Genomic DNA, 20,740 nt, shown 5'->3' on the forward strand with positions numbered 1-20,740 from the left:
ATCCATTTGGTGCATCTGCGGTAAAATTAAAATCTCATATTTCAAAATTCACATAAATTGATCGAGTAGTTTTATTTTTATAAAGAAAATCATTTTTAAGTGATTAATGGGAATCGGTATGCATTACAACATAAATCTTGTATGTTGGAATTATTGTTCAGTTATCTCCCTCTTTTTATTTTTTTAAAGATTGTTTTCAAAATGGACAAAATGGTTATTCATAAAATTTGTACTGCCTTTATATAAATAAAACTATTTGATCAATTTATGATTTTTAGACAATGATATTTTTGTTCTGTCACAGTTATGTATATCAAAGATTTTTCTTTATTTTTTGTTTTTTAATATAGAAGGAATTCTTCACAAGAACACAAAAATTTAGGAGTTTCCTAAAAATCACTCAGCATTATTTATAAGATGTGTTGTCTGTGCAAATTGGGGACAATTTAATATTCATATACAGAACAATAATAAATAATTCAAAGATTTTTATTTTTGTGCTATTTAGATTATTTGGTGCTTGTTTATATTGGTGATCTTTTAAACCAACACATTTCAGGTGAAAATATTATTACATATTTACAAGTCATTGGGAAATTAGTATAAATTCCAAAAATTATGAAAAATGATGCAGTAGAAAAATAATTACAAGTAAATATAGAATTCATTGAATTATTGAGTTTGGAAGAGCTGTTCAATCAATATAGTATGAAAAACTGACTTATCTCCCTTAACTTAAATTGGCTTCAATTAAGGGTCTTCCATATTTAAATAGAACATAATTGTAAATAATTTTTTGTCAAAAATACATATAGTACATTTACCAGATCATTTAGTGTGATTTTTGGAATTTATACTAATTTCACCATGACACATAAATCTATATAGATAAAACGTGTGTATGAAAATATGCAAACAATAAACTCTTAAACTTTTGATCACATAACGCTGAAATTTATAGGAAATAGTAATCATACACCAAGTAGAATCTTTGTTTGGATAGATGAATAATGTATACAGAAATATGTCGGCAAGTTGAAATGAACATTTTGTATTTCAACATGCCGACATATTTGTATTACATTTGCGCATGTGCAAATTCATTCATAGCTTGTAGTCGTTTAATTTTAAATCTTCCTTATCTATCTGTCAATAGCTTAAGCGATAGGGAATGCGGCTGGAGTGGTAAATGTTTTGGTTTCGATTCTAGCGGATGGCGCCCAAGTCATTCATTTTTGTTATCTTTTGAAATCAGTACTATATATTTTACGATCAGACAAGGCTACAGTTCTGAATTTTTTAGATGAGGGCTGATTGTTTGCATTAGATGTTTTGATTAGACTATTGTTCTCATCTTGAATGTTATTTGTTCAACGTTTCGATTGGTGTAGACTTCGACCTTCATCAGGCATGTTGGTCGACATCTTTTTCTTTTTCAAGATGGCGACCAACATGCCTGACGAAGGTTGAAGGCTATGCTGACAGAAATGTTGAACAAATAGTCCTAATAATAGTAGGGGGTGATAAATAGTATAATGGATTCATCTAAATCATAACTACAACAGACTGGTAAATTAAAAAAATATATTCATTTTGAATTTGGAGACAGGACGAGTGTCACAGGTAAGGAAGACATTTTTTAATAGCATGAATAGGTTAGCCAAATTAATCTAGATCAAGAAACTAGATCCAATATTTGGAACATTATTTTGTTCTTGTGATTAAGGGGAGGAGGGTCAACACTACTGGGGAGCCATGATTTAATATACTGTTTTGTTTTTAAATCCCCAAAAGATGTTTTATGGTAGACAACTGATGATCCCTGAAATAACATTAAGCCTGTTGTGAATTTAAGAAAGCAAGTTGATACAGTGATTGTAGGTGATTAAATGACTTACTGACTAAATAGTTTTCCAATGAATGATAAAGAAATATAAAAATTAACTAAAATATTTTTATGTAGTTTTATAGGTTAAACACTTCCAAGACTATATATATATATATATAGTCTTGGAAGTGTTTAACCTATAAAACTACATAAAAAATTTTTTAGTTAATTTTTATATTTCTTTATCATTCATTGGAAAACTATTTAGTCAGTAAGTCAGTTATATATATATATATATATATATATATATATATATATATATATATATATATATTTATATTTATTTATTTATTGTGTTAGTCTTAAATCGAAATTGTCCTTGGTTTATGATAAAAAAAATTTTTAATATGACAATGTTGAACGTTTTCTTTTAAAATGCGTTTTCTTTTGTTTTTTTTTTTACATTTCACAGGAATGTCAATGGTTTTTATCGAATGGGACTGTTTGCCTTAAAGGATATTCAGCCCTTAACGGAAATTACCTATGATTACAACTTTCATGCTTACAATATAGATTCTCAAGTAAGTATCTTGAATTTTTTGGGCATTTTTCTCTTATTTACCATTAATTTGAAAATTTAATTTTTTATTAAAAAAAAGTCATTTTTTAGTATGAATCATTTTGTTTGTTGTTATACATTCTAGATAGGTTGAACTGGCTTCTTCTGATGGAGGAAGTGCTGAAGGAATATTCAATTCACAGATAGTCCCCAGTCGCCTGTAATGAATCATTGCTACTAATAAAATAAAGCTTTATACCAGATTCGTTCATTTTAAATTTCCTACAAAGAAAACCAATAAAATAAGTAATGATTTTTTTATTATATATAATCTGAGGTTGTTGTTTTCTAGATGTTAACTAACCAGTTACTCGTAACTAGCTAACTGAAACATGCTCATGACTGTGTAGCAACATATTACTGCTTATGTAAAAGCAAATAAAGAGTGTGTATATATATATATATACCAAGTGAAAGGTATTCAAGAGATAAAACTCATGAATTAAAACAAAGTTATTAAGAATGCTAAATAAAAAAGAGCAAAATATAAAAGTTTTATTTATATAGACGAACATTACATAGTTGCTACACTGAACATGCTGATGTTTCAGACAATTGGTTGGCAGGAAACAAAAGTCCTCATCAGGCGACGTAATGAAGCTTATGTGCCACTGAAGGCATCTAGTTCTTAAATGGAAAAAATGAAATATATTTTTTTATTTCTAAAAATAAAATATTAAAACACTAAATTTCAAAGGGGAGATTAAGTAACAATTTAGACTCAAAATAGAAGACGATAGGGGAAAGAGAATGTTAAGACTTAACAGGATAATTGGGAGGAATAAAAAGAAAAATGAAAGAAAAGCGAGATGGAAGAAGGACGAAGGGATCAGCATGATTACATTACTATAAGGAATGGGAGAGGGGGGATAAAAACATTTGAAATCATCTTAGATTAAGAGTTTGAAGTTAACGTGTCAAAAGCATGCGTATTGTCTGGCATAGAAGAAACATAAATAAGGAAAGAAAGAAAGAAAGAGTGTGGTGCAAGTGGGGAGGGGTAAGAACAAACTAGCACATAGTTTTCAGTCAGGCATATAAACAAATACTTATATGCGTATAAGCAACCTAGTCAGGCACACATGCACATATGTACATAAATAATAAAACCTGAGATGACCTTATGTATGGATAATTAGGCTGTGTTTTCTTAAACATAAGTCATATTTATCACAATGAATTTTATTATTTAAATTTTAAATTTCCAGTAATGAAAATTAAAAATCTAAAAAATGACAATAATAATAATAATAAAAAAATAAGAGTAAAAAAGTTGGTGACGAGTTAGAGAAATAACCTAAATTGTTCAGAAAATATAATACATAATAAAAAGATGAAGTATAAATAAGAAAATAAGCAAAACATACGTAAAGAAAAACATAATAATATAAAGAAAAAATAGAGTTAGAAATTATAGGAGAATAAATTTGTGCATAGTATAGTAATAGCTTAATAAAAATAAATATAAATATACAATAGATATAAAAACATAAATAATATTTAGGAAGTAATAAAAATATGTAAAATACTTAGAAAATAAACTAGAATATACGGATAAAAAGAAGTGTAAGAATAATGATTAATGATTAGAATAACATAATAGGAGATAAAAATTAAAATACAGTAATAATCCTGGAAGTGAAATAAGACGTTAAGAGATGTTAAATACGTAAAAGTTAAAACATCATGATGTAGAAGTAATTAATAAACAATTTAGATTTTAAAAAAATTTTAAATTTACACTTTCAAAGCATACGTAACTTTATTAAACATTCCAAAATCACAGGAATGTACACTTAATTCACATTCATATTGTTTAAATTATTGCATCTTACACATGTTTCATTGAATGACATAAACCAAACAAATCATCAGAGACTTTTCATTAGTTCATCAAAGAAAATGTATAGTTTTTTGTTTTATCTATAACAAGTGGATGTTTTTACTGTTTTTCGGACTTTTATGTCTTTTAAACTTTTCCTATTTGTTTTAAAATTGCCTTTTTAAATCAATAAAAAAAAAATAAAAATCTCTGTACGTTTTCTTCTTTGAACTAATGAAAAGTTTCTGAAGATTTGTTTGGTTTATGCCATTCAATGAAACGCATGTAAGACGCAATAATTTAAACAATATGAATGTGAGTTAAATGTATATTCCTGCAATTTTGAAATGTTTAAAGTTATATATATTGATAAAAAAAAATGTGCTTTCTGGTTTTTTAATAACCTTTTCTGCAATGAACTCAAATAAAATTCTTGGTTCTTGTTTATGTTGGTGATCTTTTAAAGCAATACATTTCAGGTGTAAACATTATTACATGTCATAGAGACATTAATATAAATTCTAAAAATTACTAAAAATGATCTGTAGATGATGTGCTAGAAGTATTTTAAATAAAAGTCAGCCATATTTATGTTCTCAGATATTGTGTTTAAAAATGGCGGGCCTTTTAAATCAAGGATTATCTCCTATGTTTGTCATACTGAATTAGTTGCACAACTCTTCTACATTAAAACATGATAAAAAACAATAATTCAGTAAATTCTATTTTTACCTGTAATTATTTTTCTACTGGGTCATTTTTCGTAATTTTTGGAATTTATAATTTCCCGATGATATATAACTATGTAATGTTTTCACTTGAAATCTGTTGGTTTAAAAAAAAATCACATTGTCCGTGTATTTTAATGAGGATTGGTTCATGAATAAAATATGACTTTTATAAGGTCCATGGCTGCACCAATTAAATTTTCATTCTAAGACGAATCCTTGAATGTTGTTGGTGCTTCTTCCAGTAAAGGGCAGTAATTTGTTTCATTAATTGCTGCATTCAATTCTGTCAACCACTGCACCCTTTTGAAGGTTATGTAAACAGATGGTATCCTGCCTAAACTATTTAGTCTCCTTAAAGTATACTACTGCTCAACATGATCCTGTATATACATGTATAGTGAGGTTTTGGAATCTCTTGAAATAAAGTCTGGTGTTCGATAAGGGTGTGTTCTTTCACCAATTTTTCATTACACCATCGAATGTCATAAAAGAGTTTCCCAGTATCACTGTTGCTCGCAACATTATTGACAAGGACTTGGACTACATACATGATATCACACTACTCAGCAAAACATTTGCTGATATCCAGTCTTTTATTAATGAGCTTCTGCATGATTGGAAGGAAAATAAATGCAGTGAAAACAAAACATACTTGTTACCGACTTAGCTCCAACAGATAAAATACTCATCTTTCTAAATGGTGATGTTCTTGAAGAGGTAATATTCAAATAATTTGGTGCCAACATCACAATGTGGAACTGACATCAAAGTAAAAATTGTCCTTGTACATCATGCGTTCTGTAGACTCAGTTTCCGGCTTTTGTCAAAATTTATCTAAAGTGCAGTATCAAAGTAAGAACCTAGCTAGCGCTGGTGTGAATAATCCTCTCTTTTATGGCTTGAGGCCTGGCATATGAGAGTGAAAGATGTTGAGTAATTGAACACTTTTGATCACCACTGCCTGTATCACATCCTCCACCTCTGATTGCAGCATTTCCTCTCAAATAATACAGTATGTTTCTGTTACAAAATTAACTCTCTCACAAATCATCCTCATGAAATGTCTTTGTTAACTGCCTCATGCCTTTTGCCGTTAACTAGGAAAGTTTAGCTACAAAACAATTTAATACTGTCTAAAGTACAAATAAAATACAATGAATGAATGGTTTATCAGCTGAGCCAAGAAATTAAATAGGATTCAATCAAATTATTAAATTTTATTATTTGTAATTAGGATTTTTTTTTTTTTTTTTTTTTTTTTCAAATAATCAGAGAATTCTGGAATCTTCTATGTGAATGATTCCTGTTTATAAGATTGAAAGATTCAATGCACAAATTATCAATGCTGGTATTCCTCAAGGATTCGTTCTTGGCCCAACCCTCTCTCTGATATTCATCAATAATCTTCTTTTTTTTTTTTTTTTTTTAATTACAAGGGAGTCACCACTTATGGTCCGAAGTCCATACAAAGATAAGAGTTATATTCTGAATTCATTTGTTGACATCTACACAGATAATGCAACCATCTACAGCAGCATTTCAAAGAGTATTGATAATCAAGATCTTTCTGCTTCTCTCCCTTCTAACCTACATTGCAATGAGGAAATCAGTGGCTTGTTCCTTTTAATACATCTAAAACTAACCTATTCTCTCATCACCAATAAGTGATACTCACTTTACTCCAGTTGAATGAACGACTCTATACTTGAGGTCTCTGCTTTGATTAGCTCCTAGATTGACTTTCATTCCAGACTTGAAATTGAAAATGTATATCAAGTCCATTGCTAAGGTTGATGGAAACCTGGTTGGATCATTTTATCACTCCAAAATGTACTTCACTTATGCAATCTTCTACCTGTTAGATACGTCTTTTTATGGAGTACTCTTAAAGGATTAATCCAAAAATTCAGTACTCAACGTTAAGACCCCAGAAGTGGACTCGGTTTAGTTAAATATGGAACAGAAGTCACTAAACATGAAACAAAAACAAAACCATATGGAAACACTTCTTGTTTTATCATGAAATAATAAAAAAAAGATAAAACTTATTTTTTACATTTCTATGAATATTTTTTTAGTATTTAAAATATATTCAAATGGAAATTATTTGTTTCAAAAAAAGTAATTTGAATTATCATAGTTTAGATTTCTATAAATAATTTTCTGAATATTTAAAATATATTCATATGGAAATAATTTAAAATTTTCACAAATTTTATCACAATAAGGTATCATAAAACAAAGTACCTTCAATTGAATATCGAAACCGGAATCAAAGTTTATTTTTATTTTTTTATTGTTTCATGATAACACAAGAAGTGTCAAAATTTAAAATAATTTTTTGAAATAAATTATTTTCATATGATTTCGCATTTCATTACATGTTTAGTGATTTCTGTTCTGTTCCATATTTTAGCTAAACCGAGTCCACTTCGGCATCTTAACTTTATGCACTGAATTTTTGGACTCAACCCTCTTGCCACATCTGGGGAGGTTACTTAGAACATTATTTCCTGCAATAACAGATTGAAAAATCAACATCAAAATCTATTGAAGATGTCTTCTTCTCTTGCTTACAGGCGTTTTCTCACAGAAGACACACTGCTAATCGTTGTCTACTTTATCATTATTTTCATGGAAGGTGCTTAACTGAGCTCCAATCTTTGGTTCCTCTATAAAACATTCACAACAAAGACTCATCTAGCTGCAACCATTGTCGAAAATTCCCTTTCTTTATTTGTGTACTTAAAAATAAACAAAATTTTCCAAGAACTTCTCATCTGTCAAATGCAATACCATTGTTGTTTTTAAGTCTAATGTCAAATTCTTGTTGAGTCGTCCACTTATAAAGTCAAACTCTGGCCATTTCATCCATTGTTCATCACTAGGCGAGAACTCATTAAACCTTACTCTTGAGTGACTTTTGGGCCTTTATAAGCCATGATCTGTTCTCCGTATAGTTTAAAAACAAAGCCTTTAATTTAGACTTTACATTAACTGTCAACGATATCGTACATGTACATTTCTTTCTCCTTGAGGGGCCAACCTCTCTGTTTAATACCACCAATAAAGTGAAGAGAAGAAAAAAAAAAACACTAAGTCTTCTGTGATTAAGTTGCTTTACAACAAAAGTCTCCCCCCCATTTAATCATTTAATTACAAATTACATAACATTATTCGGTTTTGTAAATTTGCAAATTAAAATTATGAAATGTTTTCAAAGATGTGATAAAATCTCTTTATTCAAAGAAGCTAGAAATAAAAAAATGCCATTATGTATGGCTGTTTTAAAAGAATATTACAACAGTTAGTTCTTATTTAGCAAATGATTTTTCATTGTATAATTTTGATATTTTATTCCTTCTAGAATATATTTAAAGATTTTTGTATATTAATTTTAATTCTGATAAATTTAATCCTAATTTCTCTCACAGGTTGCTAACACAATTTTTTTTGTATTAACTATTTTTAAATTTTTGATTATTCTTTTCCTTTATGTCACCAGCAAATTTGTCGCTGTGGTAGTGAAAAATGCCGTGGAGTAATTGGTGGTAGGACTCAGCGACTAAATGGAATGAATAAAGAGAAATCTGGTGTAACAAGACCAGTTGGCCGTCCTCCAAAAGATAAACGAAAATCCAAATCACGTTTGAAAAAAGTGAAAGATAAAGTAAGTGGTAAAATCTCAATTCTCTCGGAAATGTTGAGTTTGTTAGATGAAAAAATTGCGCAAATTTTGTAACGTACAAAATTTTACTAATTTTTAAGATACGTTAAAATTATTTATTATTTTATATTTTTTTATTTTTTGGAATCCTTTGAGATGAACTTTCATAATTTGTGTATTCATTTTTTTCGCAAACTGTTATCCTCATCTTCATTCATAGTTATTTTTGTTTTGGTCAACTCATCCTCTGAACTTGTTCAGGTGGTTAACCGCGACGAGATAGAAATGCTGAGTCTTGTAACTGTATCCCCAGTAATTACTGCCTTCCATAGTTGTTGTCCCTCCACATTTTGGCCAACTAATCCTCTGGTTTACTTTGGGTAGAATTGAAACCACTATCTTCATGCTCACCTGGTACCGTAGAGATTCGATGCCTCTATCAACTATGCCACACATAATTATAACTCAGCATTCCTATCTTGTTGCAGTTAACTGCCTGAAGAAAGCCACAGGATGAGTTGACCAAAACAACAATAACTATGGAGATGTGGATAACAGTCCACAAAAAAAAATGAATTCATCAAAAATTATTTCTTGTATTTTCAGGTCCTTCAGACGATATCATTTTATTGCATATTGAATAAAAATGAAGAACTTGGTATTTTGATTATTGAAATTATTTGGATTGTTAAGATTACTGTTCTCATCTTGAGTGTCATTTTCATAACATTTCAGTCACTGTAACCTCCAACCTCTGGAATCTGCACAGAATTTAGAACTAAACCCTTTTTTTTAATCCAGAGGAGTAGAATTTTCTTGTTCTATCAGCCATGACTGAGTAGAATGATTTTTTCAAAGTAGAACAGTTAACATTGTGAATGTCACAGACGTTAAAAAAACAAGATTAAAAATTTGCTGTTGAAAAAAAATTTGAACTAAATGTATTTATCATTAAAATAATTATATAATTCAAATTGATCTGAATAAAAAAGTAATCAACATTCAAGAAGTAGAAAGAAGATTGAATTTTATTTATATGACAGTTTCATAACTACAATCTTAAAAATAGCCAAGATATTGTTAGTTAAATTTTACAAAAACTTCATTTTTTACCCATTTTTGCAGCATAAATAGGCCAGTTTAGATAACTACTAGTAATTCTACTACTAATCGCATTTGTACCCCCTTGATATACATACCTCTGACAAACCTGCTTAGTAACAAAATTCCACCCCTTCATTATTGAGGTCCCTAGATGCTGAAAAGCCTTTTACTTTAATAACTGCTTCCCTCGAGCAGTTAGACTTTGGAATTTCCTCCCTGTTACCTGTTTCCCTGACTGTACTGACATGTAGAAGTTTAAATGCAATTTAAACTAACATCTTGCTCATTTATAAACATTCCAAATAGTAGCCCCCTTACGTCCAATATGCCTGGTTTGGGGTGAACATAAACATTTTTTTTATTCAAAGCTGCATTTAATATTTACATTTGCTTGAGAAAAAACAAACTATATATATATATATATATATATATATATATATATATATATATATATATATATATATATTGAATTATATCTCTTGGTATTTATTGAGATTGAATAGATGCATCTCTTATTATAATAGAGGTTTATGTATTCATTCTTTTGTGGATTGTTATCCTCATCTTCATAATTGTTGTTTCACCACACAAAAAAAAAAAATAATAATAATATTAGAGGTTCTTTGTTATATTATTGTGCAACAACTTTTTGAGATATTCACTAATTAGATATCGTCTGTACATACACTTTTTTACAAGCTTTTCTGTCTGCTCTATTTATCTTAATATCTGTGTATTAGAAAAATACTATTTAAAATTAAATATGTATATAGTTGAACAACATGAATTACCTTTAAAATATGAATATTGGTATAATTCTATATATTTCTTTTTATTATTGAATTTAGTAAACAGAGATTAACTGTCTAACCAATTGAGCTAGAACTAAATAGCAATCAAAAGCCAAAGAGTTAGTATATAAGCAGCTTGAGATGTTCTATTGTTCTTAGATGAGCAACTCCATTATCAGGGATCTCGTTGATTACTAGTCCATGAATAAACATTCTAACCTATTGCTTTGTTCTTAAAGCTGATGTTTTTTTTTGTTTTTTTGTTTTAAATTTTTTGTTAATTAAACACTAGCTGCAGTTTTTATGTCATTTTCATGCTATATTTATCAATTCAATATTTGATTAAAATTCTCCATTTTTTTTTAATCTATTTATTCTAGTTAAAGAATCCTCAAGATCCGACAAGCTCCGCTTCTTCCAAGGTGCCTAGTCAATCCGTGATCAAACCCATGTCCAATAGAGAAAGAGGATTTGCTCGTAAACATCGTATATTCCTGGTGCGAAATATTGATAAAATTCGTGAGATCCGCCAAAAAGGACAGCGGCTAGAAAATGATAAAGACAAAGACTGTGATTTTATCCGCGATACAAATTTATCAAGTACAGGTAAGAAAAAGAAATCTTTAAAACTAATTACTTTGCATGAATATCTTTTTTCTTTATTAAATTCTTTGTAACTATTTTTGGTCCCCCGACAAAGGAAGGGTTGAACCAAGTAATTCACTCATGTTTGTCCATTTGTTTGTTCGCACTTTTCTCAATAATCACGCCTTGGATTTTTTTAAATTTTGTACAAATTTTAGTCATGGTGAAAGTAAATTTTTGCCAGAACACTTTCCAGGATAACTAGTTGCCCCCACCACACCCCACCCCACCCCTAGGGGGCATTATAAGGATAAAATTGCCCCAAAATTGTTTGTTTGTTCATTTGTTCACACTTTTCTCAATAACCACTCTGGATTTTTTTCAAATTTTGCACAAACATTAGTCATGGTGCAAGTAAATTTTTTGCTTATGGAGGAGGACCCCACATGCTCAGCTTGCTCTGCATTAAATTCTTTGTAACTATTTTCTTTTAAGAAGTAAATATGGTAATGAAAATATTGTATTTAAGAAGTAAATATGGTCATGACTTTTTTTTTTTTTTTACATGGGGGTCACCACTTATCACCACTCGAGGATAAGGGTTAATAGGTATATATTAGTCATTGTGATTTTAGCGTAGTAAACATTAGTGGGAATTTTTTAAATTGGATTACTTAGGGGGACGGTTCAATAAGAACTTGTTCACGTTGGACTTGAAGACAATCAGATTGTGGTTAGCTGAAAAGCAGGCAAATGGAATAGAGTTCCACAGGCGAGCAGTTCTAAGAAAGAAGTCCTGTTCATGGAATCTACGTTTAGGTGTAGGCATGGATAAAGAGTGTGGGTAATTGTTGATAGTGGTTCTGGCAAGACAAGTGTTTTTCGTGAAAGTCTAGTGAGGGAGGACTAGAGATCGAAGTTCAGATGAGCACCTGCCATAAAAATAATGATAAAGCAGGGACAGGCTCGCTATGTCTCTTCTGTGGGAAAAAGGTTGCAGAGAAGAGAAAAGAGCATCCCCCACCAAGCTACGAAGTCTATTTTGAACTCTGTCAAGACAAGATAAGCTGCTTCTAGTAGCTCCTGCCCAGATGCGACAACAGTACTCCATCGTTGGCCGAACCTGGCTTTTATATAGGTAGAGAATTGCATCAGGAGTGAGATATCTACTGGAGCATTAGAAGGATCCCACTATCTTTCCAGCAACTTTGCCAATTGATTTGATATACATGTTCCATTTTAGATCGGGAGTAAAGGTCAAGCCCAGAAGCTTGTCAAAACATGAAGCTTCCCCATTCATTTCGATTGATGGCAGCTGGGCAGCAGAGCGTTGATGATGTAATATAGAAGCTTGGTTTTAGATGCATTAAAAGTAACCAGCCACTTCTTTCCCCATTGTACCACGTGCTCAAGATCAGAGGAGAGAGAGTCAGAGAGAACTTGGTCGTTTACGGTCTTCGAAGTGCTTCCATAGATGGTAGTGTCATCAGCATAAATGTCTACGAATGATCTAAGGATGTAGTCTGGAAGATCATTGATGTAGATCAGGAAGAGAGTTGAACCCAGGATGGACCCCTGAGGGACTCCAGCATTAGTACTGAGAGCCTCTGATTTCTGCCCATCAACCACTACTCTTAAGAACCTATCAGAGAGAAATGATTTAATAGTTGAGAAAACATTTCCAACTCTACCATGACTGGAGATCTTGTGCAATCATTGATTAGAAATTCATTACTGTGAAATGGTGTTTCTGCAGAGTTTCATTGTTCGTTAATAACTTATTTTTATTTAAAACTGTTTTAATATTAAAAAAAAGAACATTAAAGATTAAAAACACAAAATTATAGTAAATTTAATCATCTACCCGAAATACAGACAAAACAAGTTTACTAGGCAAAGAAAGATGGTTAATATAAATATACAAAGACAGGAAATGGTAAAATGAATTCTTTGATTTTGCTTCTTTATGGGTTATTGTAACTTGATAAGCCTATCTTTTATTTGAAAATGTTAGCTCTTTTTTATTGTTTATATTAAACTGGGAGTTATCTCCCTTATACAATGGCTAGACGATTAAACTTGCTATAACTTTCTCGGTTCTTGTCCAGAATTCAAGCCAAAACACAAAGAAAATTTTGCATGATACAAGTAGTTTTATTTTTAAATAAGAAAATCAAGTTTTATGAGTAAACGAGAAATGACTGTCTCGCCTGCCATATTTTTAAAATTCAATAAACAAAGGGAGATAACTGAGTAATAATTCTATGCCTATGAATTATGATCGCTTAAAAATGATTTTTCTTATAAAATTAAAACTACTTAATCAATTTACATAATTTTTGAAGTATGATATTTTTGGTTGGTCACAAATGCATACATCATACAGAGTTTTCTTTATTTTGTTTTTAATATAGAGATAATTTTATGTAAGAACCATTTTTTTTTTTTTTTTTTTAAATTTATTTTGTTTTTTTCGTAAAATGACTTGTAGTAAAAACAAAAAATATATACAGTTTTAGATCAATGAAAATCTAGTGAAATCGATTTCACTGAATAATAAGCAGCTGTATATTAGAACATTAACATAAATATTTGGTAATGAAATTATTTTGATAAATGTAAATTCAAAATGATCAAATAGGTAAAGAATCACTTCAGAGTAAAACTTTCAGTTATCAAGTAATCAGGTTTTGTTGGTAAAATCTTGTATTTTTGTGACGTCACAGAAACAAACAAAAATGAATAAATCCTACTCCGTTTTTCTTTGTTTTAACAAAAGGCATTTATCACCATTACTTTCTAAACAATTCTTGCTTCTTGTTTTTGTAACTGTTCATTTTGTCTGCCATGGGATTAACAAAACCCCACCATCTGGACACTAGCTTAAAAGTCTCTCACCGCTAATGCAGGACTACACGTCCATCTCATCTGGTCGCATTTTTCTTTTTTTGTCACCTCACACTGGCCTTATTAGCCATTTTTCGTCTTTAAGTTTACACATCCATCTTCTTCAGGGCAGGCTTTGTTTCTTTCTAGCCACATGCTGTCCTTTTTTTTTTTGTCGCGCAAGCCTGCACACGCTTTCTAATTTTTAATGTGCTTTCTTCAGCTAATGTTGCTAATATCTTTGCATTTTGTGTTACTCCCCCCTTTTTTTATTCATTTTGTGTCTTGATTTATTCCGTATTCTACGTTACTTGTTTGTGAAACCAAACCTGTGGAATATTTTTATATATGAAAGTGAAATACTTTATATTAAACTTTTTACCCCATTTAAAAAGGGGCAATAAGTTTTAGTCTGTTGACTTAGAATGGGTGCTTTATGCCAAATTGATGGTTGAATTTGGTTAAATTTATGCTTTTTTTTTTTTTTTTTTTTTTTTTTTTTTTTTTTACATTAAATTCTAATTCCTATTAATCCGTAAATATTCATTAAACCAATACCATAATACTTAGTTTGCTGCAGCTTATCATAACAAAGGTCCATACACAATATCATCCAGATCAGCTCAATAGTTTTCAAGAAAATCTCTTATGGTGAATGTGGTATTGCAGTGACTAATTCCTATTAATCTCTAACTGCACATCAACCAGATACCATGATACTTAGTTTGCTGCACCTTATTATAACAAAGATCTGTGCATAATTTCAAGTAGATCGGTCCAATAGTTTCTGAGAAAAAGTGGAACTGACAGACAGCTTAAGAGAAATATAATATAGTTTAGAAAAAGTGATGTACTGACTCCCAACAGAATGTGAACACAACGCATTAAGTCTATGGTAGTATTTTATCACTGCCACCACTTCCATTTTGAATACAGTGGAACAATTCATAGTGAAATTATTTTTTGGAATTTTGGAAATTTTTGCTAATTTTGACATGACATTTGACATGTAATAGAATACATTATTTTTATATTCAATTATAATGCGCAAGCACCTTTGTTTTTATTATTTATTTTTATCGATGTTAAATATCATTTATGAAACTCCTAATTCATTGCTAAACTCCAAGAAACTAATTATTTAAAAATTTATGTGAACACATGTACAAGTATTTGACTATTGTCGTTCATATTAATTGGATTCTTCAGACAGTCAAATTCATGAATCTACAAGGAATTTCAAACAGAATCCTTTATTTAATCCATAGGATAGCTTGCTTTTGTTTCCTCAGCCAAGACTGGGTATAAGTTTTAAGTAACTTGCAATTATATTTTTGAGTGTCATAAATTCCGCAGTTCAACAAAATACACTTGAAAAAAAAGATTGGAGATTACATCAACTGAAATGTTCTGAAAATAACACTCAAGATGAAAACATTAATACAAAGAATTCCAATAATACAAATAATCAATCTTCATCTCAAAATATCAGGAACTTATTAATTGTTGTTTATATTTTAGATATGTTCCTTACGAAATTCACTGCACTAAAAACTGAACGCTCGGTCAAAACGAGGTAAGTTGAGTCATCTTCTTTATTAGTGAAACCATTTTTTGTTCAAATAAGCAAAGAATTACCTTGACATTATTAAAAATAAGTCACCTAAATATAAATATTTGGAGGGCATAAAATTTGTGTTGAAACAATATATTAGATTTCAAGAGGAGAAAAGACAAAACTTTTACAATAGATTTAAGACCATTAAATGATAATTAAAAAAATTTTTACTTAAATTTTTTATTATTTTATGATGTTTATTTCTTCATTGTTTGTTTATTACAAATTTATTTTTTTAATATTTTAATTATATAAGTGATTGATTAATAAGTTGAAAATCAAACTATTTGGACTTAATTATTTTATATCTGTAAATTATATATATAAGCATAAATGAATTTAAGCAATAAGTTATAGGAACCTCATACGTTGAAATCAACGGGAGAGTCATATATATATATATATATATATATATATATATATATATATATATATATAAGGTAAAATTAAAAGCCAAGAACAATGCGAGATTTTTTTTTTTTTATATAGAGTAAAATTAAATGCAAACGAAAGAAATAAAGTTCTTTTTTTTGTTGTTTGTTTTTTCTTTTTCACACAAATTTTAACTCTAAACAACAGTAATTTTTTTTTTTATGTTGTATTCAATGGTGATATAAATCTCAATATATTTCAGACTTATTAGTCCATTTTCAAGAGAAGACAGCGGAAGAGTGTTCAAAATTGGAAAAGTAGCCGCAGAGTTTGCCACGTGATACCGCGAAATATAGAACAAAAAAAAATGACGTTAGGAGAACGTTAAAAAAACCTTGCTTGAATAGTCATCTCCCTTGATTCACAAACGCAACAAGTATTTCAAACATCAACTGATTTATTTTAACGTTCTCCTAACGTCATTTTTTGTTCTATATTTCGCGGTATCACGTGGCAAACTCTGCGGCTACTTTTCCAATTTTGAACACTCTTCCGCTGTCTTCTCTTGAAAATGGACTAATAAGTCTGAAATATATTGAGATTTATATCACCATTGAATACAACATAAAAAAAAAAAAATTACTGTTGTTTAGAGTTAAAATTTGTGTGAAAAAGAAAAAACAAACAACAAAAAAAAGAACTTTATTTCTTTCGTTTGCATTTAATTTTACTCTATATAAAAAAAAAAAAAAAAAATCTCGCATTGTTCTTGGCTTTTAATTTTACCTTATAATTTTCTTCAACAATGCTTCAAGCAAACTACAACCTACTTATATATATATATATATATATAACATTATTCTATATATTTTAGAAATATAATTGTTTTGGGGTTTATTTTTTATTTTTTGTTTTCAGTTTAGACTTTAAATACAAAATCTTGAAAATATGTCTGAAATTTAATATAGTGGCGTAATATGTTACCTACATTTGTTTTAAATTCAATGATGGGGAGGCAGGTGGGAGGGGGGCAATGTCTTTTTTGTTGGGTTTTTTTTTTTTTATGTTTGCAAACTTTACATATCTACATTTTACCTTTTTTATCTTTCTTCTTCTCCAAATTCTTTTTTCATTACATATAATAAACTTTCAAGCTTTTTTTTTTTTGAGAAACATTCATTCATATCTGAAGAGTTGTTTAGTAGTCTTCCATTATTTAACAAAACACATGTAAGATATACTATAAGAAAAATTCAGGTGTTTGCAAAATAAAACTTACAAGTGTGAATCGATTCCATTTTTTTGGTTTTTGGAATGATAACTAATGCTGTGTGTGTATGATAATGTACAATAGTAAATAGCATTATTTATATTAATATTTATTTATATAGACATAAATATTGATATATGTCTGCACACACATTGTATTAAAAATATGATAGATTATCTTGAAAAACTACAAACACTTAAATGAAATAATTTCAAGTTCAATTTTTGTGTCATTTAAATTGTAGACGTTTAGCGATGGCTGATGAAAACAGTGAACTGACCAAGATGGCTAAATTAGCTCAGATGTGCAGAGAAATTATGTGTGCGGTTCGAGAGTACAAAGGTAAGTCAAATCAAGTTGCAGTCATCTTTTTTGTACTGTTATTTTTATTTATTTTTTTTAATGTTATGATCCTGAGTTTGGCATTGAATAACCTGAAAAGGGTTGATATGCCGTTAAGCCAAAACAAAACCAAACCAAAACCAAACTAATGTTATGATGAATAAAATCAAAATTAGATTGTATTGATTATGTCATGCTTCGTATAGGTTTTATTAGATTCAGCTGAGTGAAATGATTTCATTCTTCAAATATTTTCTGGATCACATGTGAGTAGCACACCAGTCTGGGTTTTAATCAGTCCGACAGAAACTGGGCTATTTCGGTGGACTTTTAGCTGTAGAACTGAGGCAAATGTTCTGAGTAAGCCTTGTACTCTGGCTTTCAAGGAAAATAAGTTTATCACTTGTTATCTGAGGTGCCCTCACTGGGGAATGCCAACAGGACTATTTAGATTTATTTTTGCAGGACCCGAGTGTTCCTCCTTTAGGGGTGTTGACTCATTAATCCCACCTTCCGATTTTGTGTCACATCTTTTCATAGTAGGAGAAAAGTAAATAAGTGCTCTGTAACATAAACCCACCGCATGCTATTCTAATGTGCTATGAATACTATGTAAACACAAGCTGTGCAGCAAATGTTTATATAACATTCATTTATCGATTTTAATCAGAAGAAAAATGGATTAAGTGAGAATGCTAAAATCATAAGTTATTTCAGATTAACATCAGAAACCCAAAACCATAAGACTAATGGCAACTAAAAAACAATCCCCTCAACCCCTAAAAAGAAAAAAAATAGGCAATATATTCACTTCTTCAGAGAAAAGCACTCTCATTAGTAGTCCAACTAAGCAAATTGCACTTTTTCATAAATATTCAAGAGTACTGTCATTAATTTTTCTAGTAAGATGAAACAATAAATGGTTGTTTACATCTTTCAATGAAGGAATGTAGTGCATGTGAATGACGAATGCTACAGTGATAGTTGCTTGGCTAGAAGAAAGGGTGGAGTACAGAGAGTTGAAAATATCTGACCACTCAAGAGAAATTCCTTTTGTTTAAAAAAAGTAAGTGCCTCATTTGAAATCAGTTTTGTGAGAGAAACAATGTTTGGAGACAAGTTGGATTTCATCTTCAGTGAATATCTCCTCTGGGTGGCTGAACAATGACCATCAACAAAAGGCCAGAACCAGCCATGGGTGAATAGATCCCAAAAGAATAGAAAGAGGATGAGGAAACCAATCAGCAATGCAAAAAGACATATTATCTACTTTGCAGCACAATATACTGAGGCCTTCTAATCAGGTCGCTCCAGGAGTTGCATTATACAAACCAAGGATGAACCTTTAAAAACGGATGGGAATGACAGACAGGACATACAAAAATGACAGAATCCATAGTAGCATGGACAAAAGGTCACAAGAGAAAATCATCTATATCAATATGACACATGCAGAATAAGACTGATGAATGAGAAGGTGTGGCTGATTTCAATTGCACAAATTCATTGACTGGTGAAATTTTTATATTAGGGACTCTGTGTCAATGGTGATTAGGTCAGCTAGTATAGAGTTTGACATAGACACATTGAGTGCATGTCATGATGGCTCAAATCTGCAAAAAAAAAAAATCATTTTAAGGGTTGGATCTGAGGTTAAAACAAAATGAGAGATCAGATCAGTTAGACAAAACAAAGGTGTGGATCAAGACGACAAATAATTTCATGTTTTTTTAAACTGAGAGAAGAAAAAGGTTTTTAAATCATTCTGTCTATGAAAGACGAATAGTTGGCATCAAATAATTTGAGTCTGTCATGGATCGTGTGAGGCAGTTGGCTAATAATATTGAAAACTTTGATAATCGTTATATACAAAATGTTTCACTGACTTAACATCTGTCTGCATGTCACTCATTTCAGTTAAGAAGTGAAATAAATAATTAAGAGAACTTTAACTTCCTTCTGGTATGAGTTAATTCTCTTCAAAAATAAAACCTTGAAGAAACTCAGTGCACATCTTCTTGTATCCTTTGCTACATGAAAAGAAGCTTTATTTGTATAGCAACCACTAGATTAAACAGCAGTGATGTCAGATAAGGTTGATAAAAGACTCAAGTATGTGTAAAGAACTTTTTGTTAATGAAAGCATGGGAAGTGCTTGATTGAACTCAAATCTATGGTCCTCCCTTGCTAAACTTACATGAAAAAAAACAAACACTTGACTAGCTACAACCACTATAAACGATTTCCCTCACTTTCTATCTGTGCCTAAATCTAAATGCAGATTCCATGAACAAAGCTTCTTTCCCAGAACTGCTTGCCTGTGGAACACTGTTCTGCTGACCTGCTTCCTAGTTGAATGCAACATGATAGCCTCCAAATCCAATATAAACAAGTTCTTGTTAACCGTCCCCATAAATAATCAAATTCTACCCAATTTACACGATTCGGACCTTAATAAGTGGTGACTCTCAAGTATTAAAAAAAAAAAAATTTTTAATGAAAACATAACAAAACAACTCGTCTGCATGGCGAGTGATATAGATTATCCGACTGTTCTTACCAGTTGTTTACAATCAATCATTTCTTTGCTATACATTCCATAACAGACACAAGGTGGTAGTGCTTCACCTAGCGTGGATGACTGTCATCACTAGAGTCATCAGTAAGCAATTTATTTTATATATTAAGTCTACTAGAATCGGTAATTATCAAAGAATGTTCATTAATTGCAATTCATTCATTTTTTGCAGACAAGTTTCAAATTATGTAATAAGTTGGCCTCATTTGTTAATTTGTAATTCTGTTGCCAATTTAGATTTGACTTTTCAATTTTTGTCATTGTAGAATCAAATTCAAGTGAAAGAGAAATAAACTTAAAAATCACGTCACCTGTAGGTGGGTCTATTTCCATTTGTGCCAGGTTATCCTGACATGTACAATGTGACCCTCACAAAAATTCATATTAGTTAACTTAATCGCTACTTACTAGCATAGGGTTCCAATATATAACCTACTGACCCATTTTACTTGTTTATGTTTTATTCTAATCATAAAAATACAATAACTAAAAAACACTTATTTCAAAGTGTTTATTTGAGATGTAAT

At 30.2% G+C, this 20,740-nt stretch overlaps 1 protein-coding gene across 2 annotated transcripts in view; it reads left to right on the forward strand.

Moving 5' to 3' along the window:
• Positions 1–20,740, forward strand: part of LOC145270461 (uncharacterized) — a 198,696-nt gene that overhangs the window by 139,109 nt on the left and 38,847 nt on the right. For both annotated transcript variants that reach the window (XM_080126098.1, XM_080126103.1), the window contains 5 exons: positions 2,301–2,409; positions 8,506–8,670; positions 10,943–11,168; positions 15,555–15,609; positions 17,538–17,635. In XM_080126098.1, the coding sequence (XP_079982224.1) occupies positions 2,301–2,409; positions 8,506–8,670; positions 10,943–11,168; positions 15,555–15,609; positions 17,538–17,635 (653 nt within the window). The remainder of the gene's footprint in view (positions 1–2,300; positions 2,410–8,505; positions 8,671–10,942; positions 11,169–15,554; positions 15,610–17,537; positions 17,636–20,740) is intronic.

The sequence above is a fragment of the Euprymna scolopes genome, chromosome 4, assembly GCF_053919585.1.
Source record: "Euprymna scolopes isolate OS-2025 chromosome 4, ASM5391958v1, whole genome shotgun sequence".
Classification (NCBI taxonomy): domain Eukaryota; kingdom Metazoa; phylum Mollusca; class Cephalopoda; order Sepiida; family Sepiolidae; genus Euprymna; species Euprymna scolopes.